Source organism: Pelophylax lessonae (genome assembly GCF_965119305.1).
Source record: "Pelophylax lessonae genome assembly, chromosome: 13".
Classification (NCBI taxonomy): Eukaryota; Metazoa; Chordata; class Amphibia; order Anura; family Ranidae; genus Pelophylax; species Pelophylax lessonae.
This window is the reverse complement of record NC_138780.1, coordinates 95,143,202-95,169,108: the sequence shown is the minus strand read 5'-3', so window position 1 is coordinate 95,169,108 and position 25,907 is coordinate 95,143,202. Positions and strand designations below refer to the sequence as shown.

Sequence of the window (25,907 nt, the reverse complement as noted above, 5' to 3'; positions counted from 1 at the left end):
TAAGCAGTAAAGAAAACTACATCCCAAGCTGGGGAGGCACATCAAGGAGGGGGTTTGCCCCTAGGGCTGGACGTCTAACTGTTGCCCCCCAGCCCCACACTAGCAGTCTAATTCAGTGTCCAGTTTTGACTCTATGCCTATAAAACTGATCTCTCCTTTTTGCTAAGTGTAGCAAGAGCACTGTCTGCAACTCCTGCAAGAATAAGAGCCCATTCAGACTGGCGCGATCCGACTTCGAGCGTGCACCGCGACTTCGGTGCGACTTGCAGGGACTTCACATAATGGAACTCAATGCAAGTCACTCTCAGGTCACCCCAAAGTAGTACAGGACCCTTTTTCTAAGTCAGAGCGACTTGTGTCGCTCCTTTTAGAACGGGTCCTGTGCTAATCAATGGCGAGCGACAGAGCGCGACTTGTCAGGCTGACAAGTCGCCTGACAAGTCGCGCTAGTCTGAATGGGGTCTAAATCCTGAAAACTGTGACTTCATTACTTAATACATAACAATTGTTTGTTACATTGAATTTTGGTTGGTGCTTATAAGCAAATACTCAGCTGCATCCCTTGATCTCCACATGATGTTTTTTATTGGTTGAACTAGATGAACTTGTGTTTTTTTTAAGCCTGACTATCTATGTATCTATATTGATTTTGATAATGTTAATTAAAACCTGGTTCTGGTCTACTATGCTTGTTATGACTACATTCCTCCGATTTCTTACACCTATTAAACTTTAGCTAAGCTACATGTTCAGCAACACCTTCTCCCTTGGACCAAACAATGATAACATCTTGTGATGGTCTGGCCATGATCCTACCATTCTTTGGCATCTTTAGTAAGTGGCACTTTCCTAAGCAAATTGTCTCTATTCATAAATGGGCTTATAAACAGAGTTATGAAAGACTTGTTACAAAAATTAAATGGCTCTTATAAATGGGAAAATAGTTATCTCAGAAGACTTTTCCACCTGTCTGATTACTATTCCCCCCAAGGGGAGGAGCACACTTTTGCCTTTTCTTTCACTTTATGCAAAAGGGAACCTTGTTCTGGCACTGATTGCATCAGCTTCTAGCACATTTAAGAAAAAAAGTACAGAAATACAATTGTGTCCTAATTAACCGCTTGCCGACTGCTCACAGTATATTTACTGCGGCAGTCAGCCCCTCACAGGCAGAGTGATGTAGGTCTACGTCGCTAGCCTGTGAGGCTCTGGGGAGCGAGCGCGCGCCCGCGGAGGCGTGCTCCCGCGCGGTCACGGACCCCCCCCGCGCGTGTGACTGGCGGACCCGATGTCCGCCGGTCACTCGGCAATCGTCGGGGAGAGGGAGAAAGTCAGGCGGCTAGTGTAAACAAGCTGCCTGTCATTCTCGGTGTAAAGACACTGATCACACGGATCTACTATGTAGATCCGTTGATCAGTGTCCTTACAGCTCAAGCCACAGCCAATCACAGTAGAAAGCACGCCCCTAGGGACACACACAGCCCCTCCCTCCCAAATAAAGTTAACCCCTTCACTACCAGTGTATTTTTACAGTAACAGTGCATATGTATAGCACTGATTACTGTAGAAATGTCACTGGTAACCCCAAAAGTGTCAAAAATGTCAGTCAAGGGTCCGATCTGTCCGCCCCAATGTCGCAGTACTGCAAAAAAAATCGCAGATTGCCGCCATTACGCGTTAAAAAAAAACAACAAAAATGACAAAAATCTTTCCCTTTGTTCGTAAACGCGATAACTTTTGCGCAAACCAATAAAAATACGCTTTTTGCGATTTTTTTTACCAAGCATATGTAGCATAAAACAAATTGGCCGAAAATGTTAAAAAATTTTGATTTTTACATTTTTTTTGGGGGGAATTTCATATAAAAAAATGTGAAAAATATTGTTATTTTTGCAAAATGTACGCTCTTTTTTTGTTTATAGCGCAAAAAGTAAAAAGCGCACAGGTGATCAAATACCACCAAAAGAAAGCTCTGTTTGTGGGAAAAAAAGGACGTCAAATTTGTTTAGGTACAGCATCGCACGACCGCGCAATTGTCCGTTAAAGTCACGCAGTGCCGAATCGCAAAATACCCTCTGGTCGTTTAGCAGGAAAATCCTCCGGGGCTTAAGTGGTTAAGTACATAGGGTTCAATGATTCTCTGAGACAGCAGTGTCCTTTTTTGGCAGTTACATTGCTCAGATACAGTGAACCAGTTTATGTGCTAAATTGTGTTGCAGAACCAGGTTCCACCAGCAGATGGCAGGTGATATTTTAAAAATCACAGTAAAACTGGACTGCTGAGTGCATGAGATGAGCATGCTGTATGCATTTTATTAGGTTTAACATAAATAGTATTATCCAATATTCCAGTTTATAGGATAACATATGAGAAAGGATAGATGTCCTTGCTGTTGTTAAAAAATCAATCCTTCCTGATGACATGCCTCATTCCAGTTAGGGTGATATTGCTTTGTTTACATGTACTACTGAAGAAGATGTTCCGTGGTTTTATTGGTATGATGAAGCTGTTACCTGTTATATTTTGTTTATAAACATCATTTGTTGAAATGTCCATTGTTGATATACAGTACAGTACATGAACATACTTCATCTGTTTCTTAAGCCCTATAGTTTTGTGAACATGTTGCATGTGATAGTCTGATCAGAGCAGGCAGAATGAAAAGTCTAGTCATTGGATGAACTGCATGCAGTTGAACATTGCGGTCTTATTTATAAAGGCGTATTTCCTAAGAATGTGAATGGTGGATAGTGTTGTATGTTATTAGTATTTGGAATTTTCTCCTTTCAGTAAGTGGAAGCCAGTGGCAGTAGTAGATATTGAGTAACTAAATGAGTTTGGCAGCAGCATTCATCATTGGGTGGGGCAGAATAGCCTGTGTAGAGGCAGGCCAATGAGGAGGGAGTTGCAATAGCCGAGGCGAGGGATGACAAGGGAGTAAATTAGTTAATAAAAATTATAATTCTTCAGTTTTCTGCTATGCAGATGTAAATCTTTGGTTGCTCTCAACCAAAACAGATATGTTTGTGAAAGGCACTTAGATGGGGGCCAGTATTACACAGTCACTGTGCTGAGCTGCACAATGATGGACTCAACCAACACTATCAAACAGTTGGCCTCTTAAGAGGATTTTGTTGATCCTTGTTAGAGATATGTAAGTATGTGCAGTCTGAAAATATCCGGTACTGTTATTTTTGTGTGTTTATCTGCCTGCTCTAAGAGTCAGATGCTGAGGCTCAACTAGACACTCAACAGCAATTCTCACATGAAAAATGTACACTTCATATAGCTCTGTTCATTAAGTAGGCCTATGCAGCTTATGTACAGAACCAAACCAAAAATGTTGCAGTTGTCTAATATTGTACTTAATCCATCTTAATGGTGGCCACACAAGCTATACCTAAATCCCACCAAGATGACCCTGGTTAGAAGCTAAAGAACGTCAATCAACAAAGTAAGTTCGGTGAAATAAGTCTTAATGTCTTGAAGTAAACATCTCCAACCAGTAGGTGTCCAGGCTGCTGAGTGAAGCCTCATTTCTGCTTACTGTGTGTTCATTGGGTTAAACTGCTTAAAGTGACTAGGAAATGGCAAAAGTTGGACAGAAGTGGATATAAGTAGAGTGAGCAGAGTGTTCATCTATGAGGTATATCCTTGGATCATTGCAGATGTTCACTTGTGTTACCAGAGCTACCCTGAACATCAGTGAGTGGGATGCTGTTCATTAGGATAATCACAAGTAGCTGTATTCTCAACTCTTTTACTGAAGTAGTGATATCCAGCCAGACTCTTTGTTGTTAGCGAATTTTATAGGGACTAAGCTATGTGGCCATGTTATCCTGACTGAGCCACAGGGACATTACTTGTTTGTGCAGTTTTCACAATCTGTTTTGGATTATTCTGCAGTGTAGGCATGTTCTTAGCCATACTGAACCTGTTTTGCAGTGGTGGAACTACCAGGGCCACAAAGGTCGCACATGCCCTGGCACATGTACCTGGGGTTACTGGCCACAGGGCTCTGAGCTGAGAGTGTCTCTCTCCATGCGAGGGAGGGGAAACTGTCAGTGGAAGCTCTGGGCTGTATGAGAGAGACGCTCTTAGCTCAGAGTCCTGCTGAGGAGGCACTAATAGGCGGCACTGATAGGCGGCACTGATGGGCGGCATTGATAAGCTCTGAGACATGGCACTAATAGTCGGCACTGATAGTGGACACTGATGGGCACTGATAGGCAGCATTGATGAGCACTGATCGGCAGCACTGATAGGCTGCAATGATGGGCACTGATAGGCGGCATTGATGATTACTGATTTGTGGCACTGATAGGCGACACTGATGGGCACAAATTGGTGGCACTGATAGGCAGCACTGATAGGCGGCACTGATAGGCAGCACTGGTAGGCTGCACTGGTGGGCACTGATGGGGCTGCACTGATAATCAGGACACTGATGATCAGTGCCCTGATTATCAGTGTAAACTATGTACTGACAGTCTTGCGGTTAACGGCTCTCCTTTCCTCACACAGACACAGCGTGGGAGGAAAGGACTGCCGAAAACCAGCAATTCTGTGTACATGTGACCAGCTGATCACATGGTAAATGGCTGCTGTGATTGGCCCTGTACCGTGATCTGTGATCAGCTGAATGCGCGCCCCAGGCGGCACGCGGGAGGCAGGATTCTGGGAGGATGTTCATGGACGCCTTCCCAGAACTGGAAGCCCGGTTGTCAAAGGGAGGGAGGTGGGGGGGGGGGGGTAAGGGACAACAGAGCCCTTCATGGTTTTTTGCACCTGGGCCCTGAAGGTTCTAGTTACGCTTCTGCTGTTTTGCATTATTGCTTTTAACCTTGAACCCTTTTGGCTGATTACCTATTTCACTAAACTTGGTGTCATGAATAGGATTGGCCATATCAGACAATAGTGATTGGAGCAATGTGACAGCAGTGTTCAGTAATGCTACTTCAAAGCGTAGAAGACAACCTACTTATCCTGCAATAATGTCGCCTTATCCATGGGAAGATTTCTGCTGCAACAATTATCCAAATACATAGAGCCATGTCAGCACTTGGGTGAGGTCGAGAAATTGTGTGATCTGATCTAATCATATGGGACCCTGTTGGTTTAGCAGCAGAACTGGCCATTAGCCCCTTAGAGGGGGAAGAAAGATGGTCAATTCTGCACTTTCGGGCAGAAGACCAGATTCCCTTGACAAGATAATTAACTGCTTAGAAGGAGTGCATGGCCAAGAGGTAACATTAGGGACCCCACGGCCCGATTAGTTGGCAGAAAGAAAAGAGTAGGAGAATCCATTCCTGCAATATGCACTGGAACTGTACGACATGGCAGAAGAGATATATATTATAAGGAAATGGGTGGAGTAAGACAACCCAGCTGGAGTAACGCAGACGGATGGCTAAAAGAACACTGAAAATGGACTACTGTAGAAACCTTGCAAGAGAAAGATAGATGCAACTCCAGTTTGAACTTCCACAAACTGTTAGAAGGGGCCATAGTGTGTGAGGAGGATAGATGTACAGGCTTGGAAGCACCCATTGCTGTCGTAGGTAGGAAATCGATAGACCCACCTGCAAAAGCAAAGACAGATCCATTGGAGGTGGCTATCTGGAGATTTACAAAGGGATGGCTTCATTGAAGAGAAGACAGGAATAGTCCTCTGAAGGCCAGTGAGGAGTGGAAACCCCCTTCTGGGAACAGCAAACATCACCTCGGCGGCAGCCTTTACTGGGGCTGCAAGATTGCCATTACCTGAGAGATTGCCCCAACTGTACTAAAGGAGAAGCCAATAAACTAGAATGTCCCAGGAGTCAAGCAGTGGGTCAGAAAAGTGGAAGAACTTTCCATCCAAGAACCAAATATGCCGTATTCAGCTGTCCATTTGTGTGTGGACTCTTCAAAGGCCATGTTACCCTTTTCGTTTGAAAGATGGTTTGGTGAATGAATCCCGCACTGCCCGCCGCTTTCTGATGCCCCTTATGGTGGTCATACATGTTACAAACTGATTGAACAGTCCTTCACATAATTGGACAATATGTTTGAATGATTGAAAAGACACATAATGTGTCATCGATCGATTAAACCAATCATTTTCACCAAGATTATTCTGATTGGTTTGGACAGAAATTCCAGTTACAGATAAGTAGATAGAATGTTGATCGTTAAGTGTATGGATCATATTCTTCTCCTGGACAGTAGACTGATCAACAATATGAATGTATATAAGATCGTTCTGTGTATGACCACGCCTTGCTTTTAACCATAAAACAGAAAATAAAATTACTGTGTGGCCGATTATTATAGTCCTTAGGGGACTTGCATGAAAATTGGATGAAAAGCATCTATTTTCCTGCACAATACAGACGTTTTCTTTTCCGCCCTGAGTTCAGAAGTTGATTATGATTTATTGTTTACCCCCTGTGTGATGCATTCTTCAGCTGTCACTCTGTTAGATAAAATGTGTTCCAGCAGAGGACAGGTTAAGTCTATATTTTAGCTGTAATGTGACGGTGAAGTCTGCCAGTCTGCTGCACAGCCCGGGGTTACAGGGTCTCCTCTCCCTTTTTCTCTCACATTCCCCTGGGTGAGAAATCAGCTCCTATTAATAACCCTGGGAGGGGCAGTGAGAGGATAGCCGCACACAAGACATGGCACAGACTGAGGGGCTCCTTCTACACGGGCAAGGCCTTAGCTCCTGGGCATGATTGACACACCAGGTGTGGAGGTATAGATGGTTGTCAGGTAGGAAATGCATGGTTTATTTTCAGGTTCAAATTGACTTGTGCTAGCATCCAGTAACCAAGCCGAAATGTCTGTAGTGTCTATAGTCTTCTACTGATCATGTGTGCCCTCTACTGTATAAATCGAGACAATATACACTGTGCATACCCCTGTACAGTATGAATGTGCCCTCTATTGTATGAATCGATACAATGTACACTGTGCGTACCCCTGTACAGTATGAATGTGCCCTCTATTGTATGAATCGATACAATGTACACTGTGCGTACCCCTATACTGTATGGATGTGCCCTCCATTGTATAAATTAAGACAATGTACACTGTGTGTACCTCTGTACTGTATGAATCAATGCAATGTACACTGTGCATACCCCTATACTGTATGGATGAGCCATTTATTGTATGAATTAAGACAATGTACACTGTGCGTCCCCCTGTACTGTATGAATGTGCCCTCTATTGTATGAATCGATACAATGTACACTGTGCGTACCCCTGTACCGCATGGATGTGCCCTCCATTGTATGAATTAAGACAATGTACACTGTGCGTCCCCCTGTACAGTATGAATGTGTCCTCTATCGTATGAATTAAGACTATGTACAATGTGCGTCCCCCTGTACTGTATGAATGTGCCCTCCATTGTATGAATTAAGACAATGTACACTGTGTGTACCCCTGTACAGTAGGAATGTGCCCTCTATTGTATGAATTAAGACAATGTACACTGTGCGTCCCCCTGTACAGTATGAATGTGCCCTCCATTGTATGAATTAGGACAATGTACACTGTGTGTACCCCTGTACAGTAGGAATGTGCCCTCTATTGTATGAATTAAGACAATGTACACTGTGCGTCCCCCTGTACAGTATGAATGTGCCCTCTATTGTATGAATTAGGACAATGTACACTGTGTGTACCCCTGTACTGTATGAATGTGCCCTCTATTGTATGAATTAAGACAGTGTACACTGTGCGTATCCCTGTAAAGTATGAATGTGTCCTCTATTGTATGAATTAAGACAATATACACTGTACGTCCCCCTGTACTGTATGAATGTGCCCTCTATTGTATAAATCGAGACAATGTACACTGTGCATACCTCTGTACCGCATGGATGTGCCCTCCATTGTATGAATTAAGACAATGTACACTGTGCGTACCCCTGTACAGTATGAATGTGCCCTCTATTGTATTAATTAAGACAATGTACACTGTGCGTCCCCCTGTACAGTTTGAATGTGCCCTCTATTGTACGAATCAAGACAATGTACACTGTGCATACACTTGTACAGTACGAATGTGCTCTCTGTTAAAAATCAAGACAATGTACACTGTGCGCACCTCTGTACTGTATGGAAGTGCCCTCTATTGTACGAATCAAGATAATGTCCACTTTGCGTACATTTGTACTGTATAGATGGACCGTAAGATGACAAGATAGGCCTGTATAGTTCATGTAGTTTGTGTTCTGTGTGTTACACAAAAAAACAATTTACAGTGTGTATACTCATGTATTGTACATGGGTAACCTCTGTTATACAATAAAATCAGTGTACAGTGTGTACACCTCTGTAAAGTACACAGTACCCTTTTGTATAAAATGCAAACAGTGTAGAATGTGTCTACCCTGTACAGAATACAGATATCCTTTGTTATACAGTAAAAACAGTGTACAGGGTGTATACTCATGTACTGTATGCGGGTACCCTCCAATATAAAATGAAAACAGTGTACAATGTGTATACCCCTGTACAGTACACAAGTACCCTGTGTTATACAATGAAATCTGTGTACAGTGTACTCCTGTATTGTATGTGGACATTCTCTGTTATAGAATCTAAATAGTGTACATTGTGTACACTCATGTACAGTACACGGTACCCTTTGTAATACAATGAAAACAGTGATCCATGTGTATGTTTCTGTACTGTACATAGGTACCCTCTATAATTAAATCAACACAGTCTACAGTGTTTACCTCTGTTCTTTACATGTGTGCCCTGCAGAACAGTGTGGATTGTGTATATGCATGTGCTGTACATATGTGTCCTCTATATTATTTTTCTGAACAGTGTGCAGTGTGTATATTCCTGTACTGTACATATGTGTCCTCTGTTGTAGATCAGTGTGCAGTGTGTATATTCCTGTACTATACATGTGTGTCCTCTGTTGTAGATCAGTGTGCAGTGTGTATATTCCTGTACTGTACATGTGTGTCCTCTGTTGTAGATCAGTGTGCAGTGTGTATATTCCTGTACTGTACATGTGTGTCCTCTATTGTAGATCAGTGTGCAGTGTGTATATTCCTGTACTGTACATGTGTGTCCTCTGTTGTAGATCAGTGTGCAGTGTGTATATTCCTGTACTGTACAGGTGTGTTCTCTGTTGTAGATCAGTGTGCAGTGTGTATATTCCTGTACTGTACATGTGTGTCCTCTGTTGTAGATCAGTGTGCAGTGTGTATATTTCTTTGCTGTACATGTGTGTTCTCTGTTGTAGATCAGTGTGCAGTGTGTATATTCCTGTACTGTACATGTGTGTCCTCTGTTGTAGATCAGTGTGCAGTGTGTATATTCCTGTACTGTACATGTGTGTCCTCTGTTGTAGATCAGTGTGCAGTGTGTATATTCCTGTACTATAGATGTGTGTCCTCAGTTGTAGATCAGTGTGCAGTGTTTATATTCCTGTACTGTACATGTGTGTCCTCTTTTGTAGATAAGTGTGCAGTGTGTATATTCCTGTACTGTACATGTGTGTCCTCTGTTGTAGATAAGTGTGCAGTGTGTATATTCCTGTACTGTACAGGTGTGTTCTCTGTTGTAGATCAGTGTGCAGTGTGTATATTCCTGTACTGTACATGTGTGTCCTCTGTTGTAGGTCAGTGTGCAGTGTTTATATTCCTGTACTGTACTATAGATGTGTGTCCTCTGTTGTAGATCAGTGTGCAGTGTGTATATTCCTGTACTGTACATGTGTGTCCTCTGTTGTAGATCAGTGTGCAGTGTGTATATTCCTGTACTGTACATGTGTGTCCTCTGTTGTAGATCAGGGTGCAGTGTGTATATTCCCGTACTCTACATGGGTGTCCTCTGTTGTAGATCAGTATGCAGTGTGTATATTCCTGTACTGTACATGTGTGTCCCCTGTTGTAGATCAGTGTGCAGGGTGTATATTCCTGTACTGTACATGCATGTCCTCTGTTGTAGATCAGTGTGCATATTCATGTACTGTACATGTGTGTCCTCTTTTGTAGATAAGTGTGCAGTGTGTATATTCCTGTACTGTACATGTGTGTCCTCTGTTGTAGATAAGTGTGCAGTGTGTATATTCCTGTACTGTACAGGTGTGTTCTCTGTTGTAGATCAGTGTGCAGTGTGTATATTCCTGTACTGTACATGTGTGTCCTCTGTTGTAGATCAGGGTGCAGTGTTTATATTCCTGTACTGTACTATAGATGTGTGTCCTCTGTTGTAGATCAGTGTGCAGTGTGTATATTCCTGTACAGTACATGTGTGTCCTCTGTTGTAGATCAGTGTGCAGTGTGTATATTCCTGTACTGTACATGTGTGTCCTCTGTTGTAGATCAGTGTGCAGTGTGTATATTCCTGTACTGTACATGTGTGTCCTCTGTTGTAGATCAGTGTGCAGTGTGTATATTCCTGTACTGTACATGTGTGTCCTCTGTTGTAGATCAGGGTGCAGTGTGTATATTCCCGTACTCTACATGTGTGTCCTCTGTTGTAGATCAGTATGCAGTGTGTATATTCCTGTACTGTACATGTGTGTCCCCTGTTGTAGATCAGTGTGCAGGGTGTATATTCCTGTACTGTACATGCATGTCCTCTGTTGTAGATCAGTGTGCATATTCATGTACAGTACATGTGTGTCCTCTGTTGTAGATCAGTGTGCAGTGTGTATATTCCTGTACTGTACATGTGTGTCCTCTGTTGTAGATCAGTGTGCAGTGTGTATATTCCTGTACTGTACATGTGTGTCCTCTGTTGTAGATCAGGGTGCAGTGTGTATATTCCCGTACTCTACATGTGTGTCCTCTGTTGTAGATCAGTATGCAGTGTGTATATTCCTGTACTGTACATGTGTGTCCCCTGTTGTAGATCAGTGTGCAGGGTGTATATTCCTGTACTGTAAATGCATGTCCTCTGTTGTAGATCAGTGTGCATATTCATGTACTGTACATGTGTGTCCTCTTTTGTAGATAAGTGTGCAGTGTGTATATTCCTGTACTGTACATGTGTGTCCTCTGTTGTAGATAAGTGTGCAGTGTGTATATTCCTGTACTGTACAGGTGTGTTCTCTGTTGTAGATCAGTGTGCAGTGTGTATATTGCTGTACTGTACATGTGTGTCCTCTGTTGTAGATCAGTGTGCAGTGTTTATATTCTTGTACTGTACTGTACATGTGTGTCCTCTGTTGTAGATCAGTGTGCAGTGTGTATATTCCTGTACTGTACATGTGTGTCCTCTGTTGTAGATCAGTGTGCAGGGTGTATATTCCTGTACTGTACATGCATGTCCTCTGTTGTAGATCAGTGTGCATATTCATGTACTGTACATGTGTGTCCTCTTTTGTAGATAAGTGTGCAGTGTGTATATTCCTGTACTGTACATGTGTGTCCTCTGTTGTAGATAAGTGTGCAGTGTGTATATTCCTGTACTGTACATGTGTGTCCTCTGTTGTAGATCAGTGTGCAGTGTTTATATTCTTGTACTGTACTATAGATGTGTGTCCTCTGTTGTAGATCAGTGTGCAGTGTGTATATTCCTGTACTGTACATGTGTGTCCTCTGTTGTAGATCAGTATGCAGTGTGTATATTCCTGTACTGTACTATAGATGTGTGTCCTCTGTTGTAGATCAGTGTGCAGTGTGTATATTCCCGTACTCTACATGTGTGTCCTCTGTTGTAGATCAGTATGCAGTGTGTATATTCCCGTACTCTACATGTGTGTCCTCTGTTGTAGATCAGTGTGCAGTGTGTATATTCCTGTACTGTACATGTGTGTCCCCTGTTGTAGATCAGTGTGCAGGGTGTATATTCCTGTACTGTACATGCATGTCCTCTGTTGTAGATCAGTGTGCATATTCATGTACTGTACATGTGTGTCCTCTGTTGTAGATCAGTGTGCAGTGTGTATATTCCTGTACTGTACATGTGTGTCCTCTGTTGTAGATCAGTGTGCAGTGTGTATATTCCTGTACTATACATGTGTGTCCTCTGTTGTAGATCAGTGTGCAGTGTGTATATTCCTGTACTGTACATGTGTGTCCTCTGTTGTAGATCAGTGTGCAGTGTGTATATTCCTGTACTGTACATGTGTGTCCTCTGTTGTAGATCAGTGTGCAGTGTGTATATTCCTGTACTGTACATGTGTGTCCTCTGTTGTAGATCAGTGTGCAGTGTGTATATTCCTGTACTGTACATGTGTGTCCTCTGTTGTAGATCAGGGTGCAGTGTGTATATTCCCGTACTCTACATGGGTGTCCTCTGTTGTAGATCAGTATGCAGTGTGTATATTCCTGTACTGTACATGTGTGTCCCCTGTTGTAGATCAGTGTGCAGGGTGTATATTCCTGTACTGTACATGCATGTCCTCTGTTGTAGATCAGTGTGCATATTCATGTACTGTACATGTGTGTCCTCTTTTGTAGATAAGTGTGCAGTGTGTATATTCCTGTACTGTACATGTGTGTCCTCTGTTGTAGATAAGTGTGCAGTGTGTATATTCCTGTACTGTACAGGTGTGTTCTCTGTTGTAGATCAGTGTGCAGTGTGTATATTCCTGTACTGTACATGTGTGTCCTCTGTTGTAGATCAGGGTGCAGTGTTTATATTCCTGTACTGTACTATAGATGTGTGTCCTCTGTTGTAGATCAGTGTGCAGTGTGTATATTCCTGTACAGTACATGTGTGTCCTCTGTTGTAGATCAGTGTGCAGTGTGTATATTCCTGTACTGTACATGTGTGTCCTCTGTTGTAGATCAGTGTGCAGTGTGTATATTCCTGTACTGTACATGTGTGTCCTCTGTTGTAGATCAGTGTGCAGTGTGTATATTCCTGTACTGTACATGTGTGTCCTCTGTTGTAGATCAGGGTGCAGTGTGTATATTCCCGTACTCTACATGTGTGTCCTCTGTTGTAGATCAGTATGCAGTGTGTATATTCCTGTACTGTACATGTGTGTCCCCTGTTGTAGATCAGTGTGCAGGGTGTATATTCCTGTACTGTAAATGCATGTCCTCTGTTGTAGATCAGTGTGCATATTCATGTACTGTACATGTGTGTCCTCTTTTGTAGATAAGTGTGCAGTGTGTATATTCCTGTACTGTACATGTGTGTCCTCTGTTGTAGATAAGTGTGCAGTGTGTATATTCCTGTACTGTACAGGTGTGTTCTCTGTTGTAGATCAGTGTGCAGTGTGTATATTGCTGTACTGTACATGTGTGTCCTCTGTTGTAGATCAGTGTGCAGTGTTTATATTCTTGTACTGTACTGTACATGTGTGTCCTCTGTTGTAGATCAGTGTGCAGTGTGTATATTCCTGTACTGTACATGTGTGTCCTCTGTTGTAGATCAGTGTGCAGGGTGTATATTCCTGTACTGTACATGCATGTCCTCTGTTGTAGATCAGTGTGCATATTCATGTACTGTACATGTGTGTCCTCTTTTGTAGATAAGTGTGCAGTGTGTATATTCCTGTACTGTACATGTGTGTCCTCTGTTGTAGATAAGTGTGCAGTGTGTATATTCCTGTACTGTACATGTGTGTCCTCTGTTGTAGATCAGTGTGCAGTGTTTATATTCTTGTACTGTACTATAGATGTGTGTCCTCTGTTGTAGATCAGTGTGCAGTGTGTATATTCCTGTACTGTACATGTGTGTCCTCTGTTGTAGATCAGTATGCAGTGTGTATATTCCTGTACTGTACTATAGATGTGTGTCCTCTGTTGTAGATCAGTGTGCAGTGTGTATATTCCCGTACTCTACATGTGTGTCCTCTGTTGTAGATCAGTATGCAGTGTGTATATTCCCGTACTCTACATGTGTGTCCTCTGTTGTAGATCAGTGTGCAGTGTGTATATTCCTGTACTGTACATGTGTGTCCCCTGTTGTAGATCAGTGTGCAGGGTGTATATTCCTGTACTGTACATGCATGTCCTCTGTTGTAGATCAGTGTGCATATTCATGTACTGTACATGTGTGTCCTCTGTTGTAGATCAGTGTGCAGTGTGTATATTCCTGTACTGTACATGTGTGTCCTCTGTTGTAGATCAGTGTGCAGTGTGTATATTCCTGTACTATACATGTGTGTCCTCTGTTGTAGATCAGTGTGCAGTGTGTATATTCCTGTACTGTACATGTGTGTCCTCTGTTGTAGATCAGTGTGCAGTGTGTATATTCCTGTACTGTACATGTGTGTCCTCTGTTGTAGATCAGTGTGCAGTGTGTATATTCCTGTACTGTACATGTGTGTCCTCTGTTGTAGATCAGTGTGCAGTGTGTATATTCCTGTACTATAGATGTGTGTCCTCTGTTGTAGTTCAGTGTGCAGTGTGTATATTCCTGTACTGTACATGTGTGTCCTCTGTTGTAGATCAGTGTGCAGTGTGTATATTCCTGTACTGTACATGTGCAGAGATGTATAGTAACGAAGTAGAACTACTTAAGTACTGTACTTAAGTACCGAAATGCGGTATCTGTACTTTCCTAGAGTATAATTTTTTTCTCCTACTTCTACTTTTACTTCACTACATTTTTTCGATGATTTCGATACTTCTACTCAAGTATTTTTTTTTTGTGCTGCATAGTTACTCGTTACTTTTAAAAAAATTACCACTGCCAGAACAGTAGATGGCAGGTTGCATAAAGCTCAAAAAAATGTGTATAATGTCATTTGTAAATCAGCGCATACGGAAATAAAGGCTGTGTATAATAAAAGCTGCTATACCAAATCTTTCCAATAAAAAGAAAATATGAAACAAACAAATAAATGGTGCTACAGCGCTTAAAGTGCATCAAGAAACTACTAACAAACACAGGTTAATCATTTGAATAAATCATTTGAAATAATAAAAAACAATATGATGTTCAAACTTTTGACTTCTTTCTTTAATAACTACATAACACAGTACTTCTACTTCTACTTTCAGTACTTGAGTAGAATTTTTTTTTCAAAACTACTGGTACTTTTTACTTTTAGTACTTAAGTAGCAAATTTTTTGAAAAAACTACTTGCAATACTTAAGTAAAAAAAATGTTGAATACTTTAGTACTTCTACTTAAGTAACTTTTTCTGCGAGCACTTCCACTTCTACTTAAGTAACTTTTTGATCGAGCACTTGTACTTTTACTCAAGTAGAAATTTCGAGTACTTTATACAAGTCTGTACATGTGTGTCCTCTGTTGTATATCAGTGTGCAGTGTGTATATTTCTTTGCTGTACATGCGTGTCCTCTGTTGTAGTCTCCATGTAAAACCACATAGGATAGTCACCTCTATTTTGGGATAGTGTATAGTAATATTTTTAGGAAATGAACACTCACTCACATGTACACATCCAAGGTTTGCACACATCCTGTGTAATAATTTGGCGTTTCTTGTGATTAGAAGTGTGAATGAAATGTGTTTTGTTGGGGGTTGAGGCTGGAAATAGAAGTGCGCTGTTTGTTGTGAGGTCCTCAGGAGCATATAATGCAGCTCAGTATGTTTGGGAAATTTAGGAGCAAATGTCCCGACAGCTGAGAGTATAATGACAGCTGTCCTCTTGTGTCATGGAGCCAGGGACACGCACAGACATAGCCAGGACTTGCCCAGAGCTGTGCTTTCCTATTCCAGCCTACGGCCCACATGGTCAGCCATGGACGCAACTTTATAGAATGCAAGCTCTTTGGGTCAGATATGGCTTTGTTACATACATTTCATATACAGTAATGTGCGCTGCGTGTTAGGAAATAACAAAGCGCATTAGTATGGATCAGCATTATTATTATGGTAATAGGATTGCTTTGTTCACACAACTCTGAATCAAAATATTTTTGGAGTCCGGGGACAAATGAGGTATAAAATTGCTCATTAATGTTTGTATTGCTCTTGTATTGTATTTGTTTTTATAATTTCATCTTAATTTATATATATTTAGGCTTTTTTAATATGTGTAGTTATAATAGAACAGTTATTATAATGCAACTGCTTTACAAAAAAAAGGAGAAGTCAGAATGCATCTTCCATTGATATGGCTACAGCAGGTTCAGTTCTGATTGGTTGCTGTGGGTTATTGTGTATTGAACACCATTGACCTCTGTTTAATAATAACAACAACACAGTGCAGTGAGCAGCAGTGTACAGTAACCCATGGCAAGCAATCACATCACACAACAACAGTGTCACGTTTCTTTTTTGGCCAGCTTATAAAAAATGAGATGCTCCATTGGGCATTTTTTATAATATAATGCATGTACCAATTGCAGGATGTAACCATTAGCAACTACTAAATGGTTTACTTTAATGAGATAATATAATGTGATTTCATGCTTAGATAAATGGATGGGATGGATATTTCTGATTCGCTGAAAGGGGGTTTTATTAGAGAAAAGCAAAATTATTGATATTTTATCTAAAAAGAAGTAAAAATTGTATTTGTATCTTTTTCTTACTTTTATCATTTTTGCATTACTTTGAAATTTTATTTTTATTTTTTATTTTTTCACGGGCTGTTGCTGTTGTCAGAGAACTAACATGAAAATTGTTATTGTGCCGAATACAATTTTCATAACGAGTCAGATGTACTGTAATCTCCAAATCTTCAAATAGATTAGACGTATGATGATTTGGCTAGTTTGTGTAGAATCACCAATATATACAGTCAGGTCCATAAATATTGGGACATCGACACAATTCTAATCATTTTGGCTCTATACACAACCACAATGGATTTGAAATTAAACAAACAAGATGTGCTTTAACTACAGACTTTCAGCTTTAATTTGAGGGTATTTACATCCAAATCAGGTGAACGGTGTAGGAATTACAACCGTTTGTATATGTGCCTCCCACTTTTTATGGGACCAAAAGTAATGGGACAGATTAACAATCCTAAATCAAACTTTCACTTTTTAATACTTGGTTGCAAATCCTTTGCAGTCCATTACAGCCTGAAGTCTGAAACGCATAGACATCACCAGACGCTGGGTTTCATCCCTGGTGATGCTCTGCCAGGCCTCTACTGCAACTGTCTTCAGTTCCTGCTTGTTCTTGGGGCATTTTCCCTTCAGTTTTGTCTTCAGCAAGTGAAATGCATGCTAAATCGGATTCAGGTCCGGTGATTGACTTGGCCATTGCATAACATTCCACTTCTTTCCCTTAACCACTTCAGCCCCGGAGGATATGGCTGCTAAAAGACCAGGGGTTTTTTTGCGATTTTTTACTGCGTGATTTTAACGGACAATTGCGCGGTCGTGCGACGCTGTACCTAAACGAATTTGACGTCCTTTTTTTCCCACAAACAGAGCTTTCTTTTGGTGGTATTTGATCACCTGTGCGATTTTTTGATCATGCGCTATAAACAAAAAAAGAGCGTCAATTTTGCAAAAATAACAATATTTTTCACATTTTTTTATATGAAATTCCCCAAAAAAAATGTAAAAATCAAAATTTTTTAACATTTTCAGCCAATTTATTTTATGCTACATATGTTTGGTAAAAAAAATCGCAAAAAGCGTATTTTGATTGGTTTGCGCAAAAGTTATCGCGTTTACTAACAAAGGGAAAGATTTTTGTCATTTTTGGTGTTTTTTTTTTAAACGCGTAATGGCGGCGATCTGTGATTTTTCTTTCGGTACTGCGACATTGCGGCGGACAGATCGGACCCTTGACTGACATTTTTTACACTTTTGGGGGTACCAGTGACATTACTGCAGTAATCAGTGCTATACATATGCACTGTTACTGCAAAAATGACACTGGCAGGGAAGGGGTTAACTGTATTGGAGAGGGAGGGGTTAAGTGTGTCCTAGGGGCGTGATTCTAACTGTATAGGGAAATGGCTATTGGTGTAAAAACAAAGATCAACGGTCCTACATAGTAGAACCGTCTGATCTTCATTTTTACACCAGGGAGAATGACGGGCGGCTTGTTTACATAAGCCGCTCCGCCTTTCTCCCTTCACTGGAGCGATCGTAGTGTGACCAGCGGACATCGGGTCTGCCGGTCACACGCACTGACTTGTCAGTGAACGAGCCGCGGCGGGCGCGCGCCTCCGCTTGTGCGCGCCCGCCCGCCCGCAATTGGCTCTCAAGTCAGTGACAGGCGAGTGACGTACCCATACGTCACTCTGCCTGGCTGGGGCTGACCGCCGCAGTATATAGTCGTGCGGAGGTCGGCAACCAGTTAAAAAACTCTTTGGTTGCTTTCGCAGTATGCTTCGGGTCATTGTACATCTGCACTGTGAAGCGTCGTCCAATGAGTTCTGAAGCATTTGGCTGAATATGAGCAGATAATATTGCCCAAAACACTTCAGAATTCATCCTGCTGCTTTTGTCAGCAGTCACATCATCAATAAATACAATAATGCTTCTTGTAAATGGGATAATGAGGGAATAACACACACCTGGTCATGGAACAGCTGAACAGCCAATTGTCCCATTACTTTTGGTCCCTTAAAAAGTGAGAGGCACATATACAAACTGTTGTAATTCCTACACCTTTCACCTGATTTGGATGTAAATACCCTCAAATTAAAGCTGAAAGTCTGCAGTTAAAGCTCATCTTGTTTGTTTCATTTCAAATCCATTGTGGTGGGGTATAGAGCCAAAAAGATTAGAATTGTGTTGATGTCCCAATATTTATGGACCTGACTGTAAGTCCTGGCAATTGGGATTTTTGACATTTTTTGACATGTATGATTCTTATTGGAAAGGACGAATCAGCATGCATATATTTATTTATTTATTTTTTATTAGTATTATTGTTATTATTATCATTATTATTTATTTATTATTTATTTATTTATTATATTATTATTTTATTTAGAATTTTAGAACTGCAATTCCCTAGAAAGGATCAGATTCCCCCAATCCAACCAATCCAGAGAACAGGTCACTTATCTTCATATAATACACATCACTGCTTTTTTCCATCATGCATGGTGATCGGTGTCCTCTGTCTTCTCTTGCTGGCCTAATTTATTTATTTATTTATTTATTTCCCAACAACCTAATTTATAATGTAACATTGATTTTTTTTTTTTTTTTCTGTTTATGGCAGGAGATCTGTGAGGACATCTCAGATCACGTGGAACAAATCCATGCTTTGCTGGACACAGAGTTCTCCCTGAAGCTACTATCTTATTCTGTCAATGTGATTGTGGATATACATACAGTGCAGCTCCTGTGGCATCAGCTCCGGGTGTCTGTGCTGGTCCTAAGAGAAAGGATCCTACAAGGGCTGCAGGACAGCAACGGCAACTACACACGACAGACCGACATCCTGCAAGCGTTCACCAAGGAGGACCAAGAGGCAAGAGACTCAAAAAAAGCTGATGGGAAGAATGTGGGGCTACATTTATTAGAGCTAGAAGAAAGGAGATTCCACCCATAGCTTCCAGGCATCATTTTTAGATTTTATTAAATAAGTAACATAGTTCTGGTACTGTAGTCAGCCCCTCCGTTTTTTTTTTTTTTTTTTTCCTTCAATTTTCGTAGATCTGTTTCAGTGGAATAGAAGGTGATGGGTATAAACAACAGGAGGGCGGGAGACTTTAAACTCAATTTTTTTGGAAAAAAAAAAGACCTGTACTTGCCCTCAAAATTGCGTAATAAAAGTTGTACTAAAGGGCAAAATTAAAAATAACATACTTACTACATACACATTATTATAACATACACCGACTCCCGCTGTGTTTAGACCACTAGGAGTCCAGCGACGTAGGTCTACGTCGCTGGACCCAGGGGGGGCCGCACTGCCGCCGTAGGATTACTGTCGGCAGCCGGCGAGTGGTTAACGCTTAAAAAGTGGTAAAGGAGTTGTAAAGTCAGAAAGTTTTTTATCTTAATGCATTAAAGAGGAAGTAAAGCTTCCTCTGTAACTTGTACCTATAGGTGATCCTATGATAAGGCTTACCTATAGGTACTGTATATATCTTCTAAACATGTACCGTTTAGGAGATATTTACTTTGCATGCAGCCAGTGACATCATGCCCGTGCCATTCCTTCAGAGCCCTGTGACCTCTTTGCGGCTCTGGCCAATCAGATGCCCGGAGGACACGAACCCGGAAGGAAGACGGGAGAACATGTCAGCTGTGTCAGCGGGGGGCAAGCGGCGCTGCGAGGGCGTCGTTCTAAGGTAAGTATTTCATAATGAGCTAGTGTGAGATGCATACTAGCTCTTTATGCCTTTGTCTTTCAGGTTTTTATTTTTTTACATTTTTTTCTTTTGGAGGTTTACAACCTCTTTAAGATAAAAAACCTTCTGGGTGTAGCAGCCTCATTCCCCAGCACCCCTTAATACTTACCTGTGCCCCCTCTCTATCCAGCGATGTCCATGAGTCCCTCGGCCGTCCGGGACTCTTCCTACTACCATTTCCTTCCGTAGCTGTCAGTCAAAGTCAATTAGCCAATCAGGAGAGAGAGAGGGCGGGGCCGAATGGCAGCTCTATGTCTGAGTGGACATATGGAGCTACAGCTCAGCTCGAGTGCCCCCATAGCAAGCTGCTTGCTGAGGGGGGCACTCAACGGAAGGGAGGTGCCAGGAGCAGCAACGAGGGACCCGAGAAGTGGAGGATTGGGGCTGCTCTGTGCAAAACCAACTGCACAGAGGAGGTAAGTATAACATGTTTGTTATTTAAAATAAAATAAAAAAAAAAACAAGACTTTACAATCACTTTAAGTGGATTTCAACTTTAACTTGTTAGTCACTTATGTAAAGTCTTATGAATCTACTAAATCATCTAACACTTTCCTCTGCAGATAGTGGTGCTGGCAAAGGGTGACTTTGTTGTTCCTCCATAGATAGAGGAGCCAACCTTGGACTACCAATGCAGCTATCCCATTACAGTAACCCCACTTTTGTTGAGAAAAAACATTCCCCTCTGGGTGATTTATGTACAATACAAGGATTTTTTAACAAACTTTGTTGCAGATTCCTACCTTTTGTTATTCTGAAGAAATTACTGCGTGCTTCTCTGTGCAAATGAGAAAATTTAACCTAATGGGAGTGGTTTCATAATTATTAATCAGCTGCTGCTCTTGCAGGGCTCTAATGAAGAAAATTGCAGGGTCTGCATCCCTTTAGACGTGATTTCCTATTGGATGTATCTCATCAAAAATGACATTTTTGTTGCAAGGGATGCCTGAAATCTGAATTATGTTTCTGGGGGGCATTCTGTATACATTCTGTGTACAGAAAACCTCCATATTGCATTTCATTTCACCGAAAAGTACAGAGCTGCAGATTAAAAAGGAAAAGTAGTTTTTAATAACATTCAATTACAATATGACTTGAGTCACAATTGTATATACTATAATGTTTTTTTTCTTATTTGCTATTTTTTTCCCTAGTAATGGCGGAGATCTGCGATTTTTTGCATGACTGTGTCATTGCGGGGACAGATTGGACCCCTAACTGACATTTTTGACACTTTTGTTGGTACCAGTGACATTACTACAGTAATCAGTGCTAAAAATATGCACTGTTACTTCAATAATGACACTGGCAGGGAAGGGGTTAACCGTATAGGTGATCAAGGGGTTAAATGTGACCCTAGGGGAGTGATTCTAACTGTGTGGGTGTTGTGATCACAGAGACATGTGATCCTATATAGAAGGATCACATGAGCTCTGTGATCATTGCAGGGAGAAGGACGGTCGGCTGTGTTTACAACTTCTCTCTTAGCTGAGAGTGGTCGCCGGTGTCAGGCGGCAATCTGAGTCGCCTGAGACCCACATCGGCTTCCCCGCTGATGATCGGGGGTGGGAGTGCGCCGCCGGTGGCGCGCACGTGCCCCCTAGCTGCCTTAATGCGATTGACAAAGACCTATGTCGCTTTGCCTGTAGGAGCCAGACTGCCACAGTAAATATACTGTAGGCAGTCAGCAAGCGGTTACATTTATTTGCTAGTACATTTAACAATACTCTCCCCCCAAAACGGACAATGGTGTTGTCTGCTATGCCCCTGTGCTCCTTCATCCAGAACAGAGGAACTCTAATATAGGAGGTGTGTTACTGGCCAGCTCACCAGGTGAAAGAAAACGCCACCACATCCAATGATTGATAAGCTGCAATATATTACAATTTAGGTTTTGGTTTTATTACCACTTTAAGGATTGGTAAGCTGCAATATATTCAATTCTGGGTTTATTGTCACTTTAACTCTGGCAGAATTGATCCACATGCTGAATAATTTTACATTTTTACCAATACACAGATACCTCTGATGTCCATTCTGCTTATTTCCCTGTCCTACCTCATTTCCCAGTCCACAATGTTATGTTAACCCTATTTAACATACAAATGACAGGGATTACTGCAAGCTGAACTGTAGAGCTTCTCAAATATAATGTATTTTCCATCTCTAAGTAACTATATAGTAAAAATGGCTGGCATTTGCAGTAGTGTACGGGGCGGCACTTCTAAAAATATATATATATTTTTTAGGACTTATTTAAATGTAGTTATTTAAAGTATACTTTTTTTTTTTTTTACAGGATAGGCTTGATGCCCTAACAGAAGTGGACGGCTCAGGTCAGCTGACCATTCGATGCCCCCCAGATTACCTCTCACTGGACTGTGGGATCACTGCCTACGAACTGTCAGACTACAGTCCCAGGGAGGAGGACACCCCACCTCCCCCTGCTAAACCCCTGGAAGACTGGACATACAGTGCTATGCAGCAGGAGTTTCCAGATTTAGTTAAAGGTCCCGGTCTGCTAAGCGTGGTTTCTGACAAGGAAGCCCCACTGAATTCTGCAATGGAGGAAGAGTCAGCACAACACCAGCCGGAGGAGACAGGGCAACAAACTCTCAAGTCTTTCCTTTCCAGTGAAAGCACCACACCAAAAAGACCTTTACAGGAGGGCAGTGATCATGGGGGAGATTCTCCCACTAGGCCTTCTCTTCCAAAACGGGGACTGTTTCTGAATGACATGACAGATTGGGGGAAATCAGACAGTCTAACTTCTGTAGATATGAACTTGTCTCATCCAGTTTGCTCTACATCTCCCAACAAGCACTTCAGTCTTAGCGTGACAGCCACATATTCTGCTAATATTCCATCATCTCCTAAAAGCCAAGTACCTGAAGAAGATGACGCAGCACAGAATATAGAGGAGCTGACCAGTCAGGTACATCAGTGCCTTGATGGTGGAGCATCCCCTATTGATTCTACTAACTCCCACTGCAGCACACCAAACGAAAGTCAGCGAGACCAGCAGAATAATAGACTGCTGGACTCACCACACCAGGAATCAGAGGAAGACCGCTGGTATGGGTCTGATGAATTCCTGGCTTTACCTTCGCACTTGCACCAAACAGACCTTCTTGCCTTGCGCCTTGGTAGCCTTTCACAGTTGGTATCTCCTACACCTGGAGAGCCCCAGCCATCATTCCGAGATGTGGAGGATTGGGAGATCAGTTCAGGATCAGAGGTTGGACCTAGTTCACCTCGATGTCTCTCTCCCAGTACCCCAAGTGACATAGCCTCATATACCAATGGCAGTGAACGATCAACTCCACACCTTAGTGGGTCAGCATGCACCGGAAGACAGAACAAAGCAGCACTTATACAGAGGTTGATGTGGGACATCCAGAGACAGGACAACGATCGACATGTATGGGACAGCATCCAGGTTAGTGACTCCCTAGAGAAAGGGATGTGAACCACAGATTTATGTGCTCTTTTTATATATGAACCTGATGAAATTGGATATTGTTAGCAATACTTTGTGACTATAGGTCTTTAATGTGGCTGTTTATCAAATATCATGAAGTCCTAACTTTTGGAAACTTAAAATGAAACTCCTGCCGAAACTTTTGTTTGTTTTGGATAGAGTAAGGAAAGGTTTTGTATTCTTGTCAGGTTGTCTGTGAACAGAGTTGTATGAAGTACTCTAAATCCATACTTGAGTAAAAGTAAAAGTGCTCGATCAAAAAGTGACTTGAGTAGAAGTGGAAGTGCTCAATCAAAAAGTGACTTGAGTAGAAGTACTAAAGTATTCAACATTTTTTGTACTTAAGTATTGCAAGTAGTTTTTTTTTTTTTAATTTTGCTACTCAAGTACTGAAAGTAAAAGTACAAGTACTGTGTTATGTAGTTATTAAAGGAAGAAGTCAAAAGTTTGAACATCATATTGTTTTTTATTATTTCAAATGCAGCTTTTATTTATACATACAGTAGCTTTTATTTTCGTATGCGCTGATAATACATATGTTTTGAGCTTCATGAAACCTGCCATCTACTGTTCTGGCAGTGGTAATTTTTATAATTGTAACGAGTAACTATGCAGCACAAAAAAAAAAAAAAAATATCGGAGTAGAAGTATTGAAATCATCGAAAAAATGTAGTGAAGTAAAAGTGGAAGTAGGAGAAAAAAATTCTACTCTAGGGAAGTACAGATACCGCCTTTCGGTACTTAAGTACAGTAGTGAAGTAGTTCTACTTAGTTACTATACATCTCTGGCTGTGACACTGTTGGGTGCTGTATCACTTTCTGTAATTATTATCACAGTGATATGAACTGTGATAGTAATTTCGGGGACTGTGAATGCATTGCAAGGGGAAATCTTTACAAAAAGGAAAGTATGAAAACAAATTTACCTAATAGAAACCAGTATTGATAGAAGTGCTGTAGCTTTTTACGGCTGTCCATGTCTCCATTGGGGAGATTTCCTTTTACCTTGTCTGAAAATACTAGTCTCCTGACTGTCTCCTACTTCCATACTTTGATTCACTTACCTGGAAAAAGTGTTCAGATCATACTTCCTCAAGGTTAGTGACTAAAATAAAATACTGGAGCCACTTATTCAGTCTGACAGCCAGGAAAATGTTTTATACTTACTCTAAAATCTATTCCATGGAATCTATTGAGGGATAGAGGCATTCTGATACAGTTGGGTTATACTGCAGCCTACGTGAGATTCAGTCACTGGCAAACAGAAACATTGTTAAACTTGCCCCTGTGTAACCCCTCTTCTACCCAGCATGCCCCACTTTTTTTGGAATAGCAGTTTTAGGGCAAGAACAAAAGAATAAAAACACACACAGAGGGGTAGGACCCGTGTCCCCCAGTGGAGTCCAAGAAATTGATTTTATAGTAAGTGCAAAAAAACGTATTCTCTTTCTCGCCCATTGGTGAGTCGGTGAGGCTCTCAGGGCAAGAGTAAAAATCTACCTTGCTCACTTAAAGAGACAGATGGGACATGCCAGGGTTTTCCTAGTCCATAGAGATGTCTCACTCAGAATCCAAACCCCTAGCACTAGAAAGCTGGGCTGAAAAGGACTGAGAACCAATGAGAAAAGGGGAGACCATCCTGAGTAGGGATTATCCCAACACCTCACACACCCCAGACTAATGGAAAGGGATTTATTTTTTTAGTGAGGGTTTAAGATGAAAATCCTCATCCACTGGTGGCAGGAAGCTACCAACGATAGCTACCATAAGGACCTATCTGGCTGGAACTTGCAGGAGTTAGACTCCTCATAAGGGAGTTGAGTGCAAGGGTTTAAATAACTGACTGTCTTCAGAGGAGGTCATCTAATAATGAAACAATGGTATGATCTGGAAAGGGCCCTAGGGTGAACACAAGGTCCAATGCTATGAGAAGTAGCAGATGCTGCCAAAGCTCAACCTTAAAGATTAGGAGAACCCTGTGCACAGGAGGGATGCTCATGAGTTTAACAGAACCTGAAGGCAGAGGATCCATCTGAGGAAAAGAATGAGTGCCCAGAGTGAACAACTCTAAAACTTATCTCCACTTGGTCATGAAAAAGGGGTCTCAGTACGTGGATAATGTGGGCTACAGGAGAGGAGTGCATTTTTGCAGAAGGCCTTTTAGAGGACTTGGCTGATCATTGGCTTTGATTCCAAAGGGCTGAACATAAGTCAGGCCCTTTGGACCTGCATGTACCTACAGCTAGTGTAGG

At 41.6% G+C, this 25,907-nt stretch overlaps 1 protein-coding gene across 2 annotated transcripts in view; it reads left to right on the top strand.

The window, feature by feature from the left end:
* AKAP6 (A-kinase anchoring protein 6) overlaps positions 1 to 25,907 on the top strand; it is a 374,968-nt gene that overhangs the window by 57,658 nt on the left and 291,403 nt on the right. The window contains exons 1-3 of one of the 2 annotated variants that reach the window (XM_082275685.1): positions 15,624 to 15,832; positions 19,037 to 19,288; positions 22,474 to 23,613. In XM_082275685.1, the coding sequence (XP_082131811.1) occupies positions 15,764 to 15,832; positions 19,037 to 19,288; positions 22,474 to 23,613 (1,461 nt within the window). In that variant the 5' untranslated portion in view covers positions 15,624 to 15,763. Of the gene's footprint in view, positions 1 to 15,623; positions 15,833 to 19,036; positions 19,289 to 22,473; positions 23,614 to 25,907 lie in introns of those variants that run through there. The other variant, XM_082275684.1, reaches the window with a different exon arrangement.